General features: G+C 36.7%; 1 protein-coding gene across 1 annotated transcript; it reads left to right on the forward strand.

Moving 5' to 3' along the window:
• Positions 1-182: 182 nt before the first annotated feature.
• On the forward strand, positions 183-1,017 carry LOC108357825 (protein D2-like; the record flags this gene model as incomplete). Its single annotated transcript, XM_017608897.1, has 3 exons — positions 183-379; positions 469-803; positions 909-1,017. Coding segments are annotated over exons 1-3 (504 nt in total), but the record flags the coding sequence as incomplete, so codon positions are not given.
• Positions 1,018-1,022: the final 5 nt, after the last annotated feature.

Consider the following 1,022-nt stretch of genomic DNA (forward strand, 5'->3'; position numbering starts at 1 on the left):
AATTTCACGCCGCCTCCGCATAGCAAATGGTTTTATGAGAACTTTTTCTAAGGCAGAAATACACTCGGAGGTTTGTATTGCCTGACGAGGAGGGGTCGCTGTTAGAAATCAGTTTTTCTAATTTATCTTTTTTTTTATTTATCTTATCAATTTCTAATGTACATAATATAATCAATGCTTGCAGTGTTACACGTCGTTTATCAACTCATACATTAATTTCAGAACTTAATTTTTTGTGCTATATACTAGTCATATAAAAAACACTTTTTTTGCGGCATCGACATTTACTTTAATTAAGTGAATCAGTTAAAGAGGAGTAATGGATACCAGTGGCATTGTTCCAGACATCATTGATGTTATACCTAAGGCACGACTGGAGGTGATACATGGTTTTTCATATGCATTTACCAAATAATATACATACATATATGTATATTTATCACATAAGAATGAGTCATTACATTTCAGGTCAGTTATCCAAGCGGTGCAAAGGTAGAGCTGGGCAAAGAAATCACTCCAATTGAGGTGAAGGACGAACCTACAGTTACTTGGGAAGCAGATAATGATGCTCTATATACTTTGATAATGGTCGATCCAGACGCACCATCGCGTGCTGAGCCCACATTCCGTGAAATTCTTCATTGGCTTGTAGTTAATATTCCAGGAAATAAAGTAACGCAAGGTGAAACTATTGCTGCTTATATAGGCTCTACACCTCCACAGGGAACTGGACTGCATCGCTACATTTTTCTGGTCTTTAAGCAGGCGGGAAAGATTGATGCTACGAACATTACTCCAAAGATGTAAGTTTAATTTAAAGGAGCATATGATCTCTCATAAGCGTTCAAAAATTTTCGCAAATGTGCAGATTATTAATAACCTAAGTATTTTTTTGTTGTTTTTTTTAGTACAATACGCGAAAGCCGCCGCAACGCAAATACTAGGCAATTCATGGCCAAATACAATTTAGGGGAACCAATCGCTGGAAATTTCTATCAGGCACAATACGATGACTACGTAGA

The sequence above is a fragment of the Rhagoletis zephyria genome, unplaced genomic scaffold, assembly GCF_001687245.7.
Source record: "Rhagoletis zephyria isolate East Lansing unplaced genomic scaffold, Rhagoletis_zephyria_1.1 Rzeph_scaffold_85275, whole genome shotgun sequence".
Lineage (NCBI taxonomy): Eukaryota > Metazoa > Arthropoda > Insecta > Diptera > Tephritidae > Rhagoletis > Rhagoletis zephyria.